The 3,600-nt window shown below is 29.3% G+C and overlaps 1 protein-coding gene across 6 annotated transcripts in view; it reads right to left on the bottom strand.

Moving 5' to 3' along the window:
* LOC106478168 (eukaryotic translation initiation factor 2-alpha kinase 1-like) overlaps positions 1-3,600 on the bottom strand; it is a 78,760-nt gene that overhangs the window by 7,594 nt on the left and 67,566 nt on the right. For all 6 annotated transcript variants that reach the window (XM_022381711.1, XM_022381710.1, XM_022381709.1 and 3 more), the window contains one exon: positions 2,206-2,394. In XM_022381711.1, coding sequence (XP_022237419.1) covers positions 2,206-2,394 — 189 coding nt within the window. The remainder of the gene's footprint in view (positions 1-2,205; positions 2,395-3,600) is intronic.

Below are 3,600 nucleotides of genomic sequence, written 5' to 3' on the forward strand. Positions count from 1 at the left end.
ATTTTATTTGTTATTTTCAGTAACGAATCTCTGAACGGGTTTGGTCAATTTGACCAATCTTGTAACCACGTTAAAAAAAATAGGAAATAAATATAAATTATGCCTTTTTTGTTCTAGAATGACTACAAATTATAACACAAAAACATAAATGTTTAGACTAAGTAGCATAAATCTCATAGCACTATACATTTATATATATATATATATATACCGTATTTGACGGCATATAGGACGCACTTATTTCCCAAACTTTTGGCTCTTATTTTATATTCTAACTTGTCAATATTGGTGATTTGAGTTCCTAATTCGTACAAAACTATAGACTTTGTATTTTCACATCATAAACATCTCATTTGAACCAGTGTTGCATTCAACCTACCACGTGACACATAAAAATCTGTCTTTTAATATTTACTTTTATATTTAGAAATTGAGTAATGTATAGTTCTAAAATTTGAATTATAATCTACAGTTTGATACCAAACTTACTGACATAAATTCATGAAATTGTAGTTCAATAAAATGTTGAATGCAAGTCAACAAACGTGATGACATGGCCTTTCACACGTGACCTGTCTGGAAAGGGTTAAAGACGGGGCAGGTTCAACTGGAGTAACAGAAGAAGTTTGGGAATCTTGAATCTGAGATCAGATTGTAGCCAACCATGAGGTGTACAATGGAGGTAACATCACTGACCACCAGTATGCCTCCATTAATCACTGCAGTAGTGAAAGATTCCTACTGAGAAGTGTCAGAAATGTGGAAATATGAATTTGTAATCCTGATTATGCACAAAACCATCTTATCTTCTTTTTTTTTTTTGTATGTGAAAAAACCATTATATGAAAGAGGTTCTGGGATGGGAGCTTGAACACAGGACCTTCGGCTAACAAAAATTATACTAGTAAAAAATTATATGCAAGTCTAGTTAGACTTGTACAATTTGGTTGGGTGGTGGTAAAGTTACTCCACTAACTGCCTGTTCATAATAATACTCATAATAAAGCCTTACAGGTGAAAATAGAATGACATGTATCCTTGGATAGCTCAACAGTAAAGCATTATCTTGTGAAAAAAAAACGACAGCAAAAAGCATTGAATCTAATAAAAAGTTTACAGTTTAGCTACTGCAAAACTTTTGGCAATATTGTATTGTTTACAAAGCATATAAAATTTTCAAACTTAAAAGTCCATAATTAGGTCTATATTTTATTCACACGTGATACACACAGTTTGTAATACTCTTTTTTCTAAATAGATATGCTGCATTTTTAATTTTTATTTTATTACCTTACACAGAAAAGACTCGTACTATGATATTGACTGTCACTGAAATATACATACTTAGTTTAAAAATACATCTTAACTTTAATCCTTTACTATAAATGTATCATCCTTGAAGTTTTTATATAAAGTAAACTAATCTTTACTAAAAATAATAACAATAAATTCCTACTCTCACTAATCTAAGTTAATATCTAATAATAATGTTGGAAATATAGCTAAACATGAAGAGTTTAACAGGAAAAGTTGAGGCTGAGCCTTAATATCATTATTTCATTTTGAATAAACAAAAAAAATTCCTTTAATAATACATCTAAATAAATAGATCAGGAACACATTTTATTACTAAATACTTTATTTAGAATGTGCATTTGCCACAATTCCAATAAAAGCATAAAGCAGCCACATTGTACTAAATCCAATATTTACTAATCAGGAATACAATGGTATAAAGCAGCTACCTTGTACTACATCCACTACTTAAGGATAAATAGTATAAAATAAAATAAAATTGTACTACATCTACTTCTCAGGGATAGTGGTGTAAAACAACAATGATGTAAAACATCTACTTCTCAGGGATAGTGGTGTAAAACAACAACGATGTAAAACATCTACTTCTCAGGGATAGTGATGTAAAACAACTATGGTGTAAGACATCTACTTCTCAGGGATAGTGGTGTAAAACAACTATGGTGTAAGACATCTACTTCTCAGGGATAGTGGTGTAAACCAACTATGGTGTAAGACATCTACTTCTCAGGGATATAGTGGTACAGAGCAGCCAAGATGTAGTGCATCTACAACTCAAAGTAGCCACCAAACCCTAGTTGGGTACAAGTTTTGTATATTTTCTTTAAAGAATTTTTTTTTTTGACTTACAAGTCACAAAAAAAAATTGATTATCATATAGTTACTAACCTTAAAATCATAAGATGAGCCTTTCTTTTGTTCAGGTGCACAATACAGACAGGTCCCTACATTTGGTGTATGGCTGGAGATGTCATCATGATAGTCGGTATCAATTGTAGCAGAGGACATTGTAGATAATCCCAAGTCTCCTATCTTAACCTTATGGTTATTCCCAATATCAAACAGTATGTTCTGGGGCTATAATAATGGTAATTAATAGCATTAAGTCTAAAAACTCAGTAATATGATGTGTGTTAGGCACTTTATCAAAATTATAACATGCAATTGTTACAAATATTTTAAGAGTTACAATATGACATAAAAGCATTTTTAGTTTATTTTTGGTCATATTAATACACAAGATAATTAAAATTGTTTGTTTCTACAATGTTATATTTAGAACCAAGTGCAATGAGATATCTGAGCCACGACTTGAGTGTTTCAGTTGAAAGGAGAAACCATAATAACATAATTTACAAAAAAATTCAACTTGATTCAGTAAAACAACTTATACTAGACAATAAATAAAAAAATGCACTAAACATTTTATCAACTTGAACAACATACTGAACTGCTTTCAAGTTCAGTCAAGAATATTTACTTCAAACCTATTTTCTAGTAACAGAATCAGACTTAACAAAAAACCTAAATTTTTCTGATGCAGTGTTGTTAAATGAATTAATGGGATTAGCATTTCTGTATTTATATATTGCTTTAGTACAAATTTAAAACTATAATACTGGAAAGGGTTCTATCATAAAAATAAATTAAAATATTAAATAAATCAGCTTAAAGTGGGTACAAATGTTTAATGGTAAAAATCAAGTACATTGTTATAACCACACATATATGGCCATCTTCTGATACAAATAATAAAACAAATATATCAAACAGTAACTTAAATAGAATAAGACCTTGCTCAACATGCACAGGGTTACAAAATTTATCTACAAAATAATTTAACATCAGCATTATAATTTAGTATTGGTTTCATACTGTTATATTAAAACTTGTATCTCTTTTCCATTATTTACATTACTTTCCTTACATGCGGTTTTAAAATATTTTATTGTTTGTCATTTGTACAATGTGTGTGTATGTGTGCATGGGGTGGGAGTCCTGTTACATTCCTTAATTATACAGTTTAAACTGTGTCCTGTTTAGAAATAACTCTTAGCAGTAGTGTATTACATTTGTTTTTAACAAATCAAGTTATTATCTATAATACCAGGTCAATAATAAATTTTCATATATTCATGGTAAAAGCTAGTTCAATTTTAATTCACTCACTTTTTGTACTTTTGACTTTCTTGTTTCAATACTTTTTGTAGCATTAAAAATTTTTATATTGCTGTAGGTTGCTAGGTTACATATATATATATATATATATATATATATACTACT

This window comes from Limulus polyphemus, unplaced genomic scaffold (assembly GCF_000517525.1).
Source record: "Limulus polyphemus unplaced genomic scaffold, Limulus_polyphemus-2.1.2 Scaffold186, whole genome shotgun sequence".
Classification (NCBI taxonomy): Eukaryota; Metazoa; Arthropoda; class Merostomata; order Xiphosura; family Limulidae; genus Limulus; species Limulus polyphemus.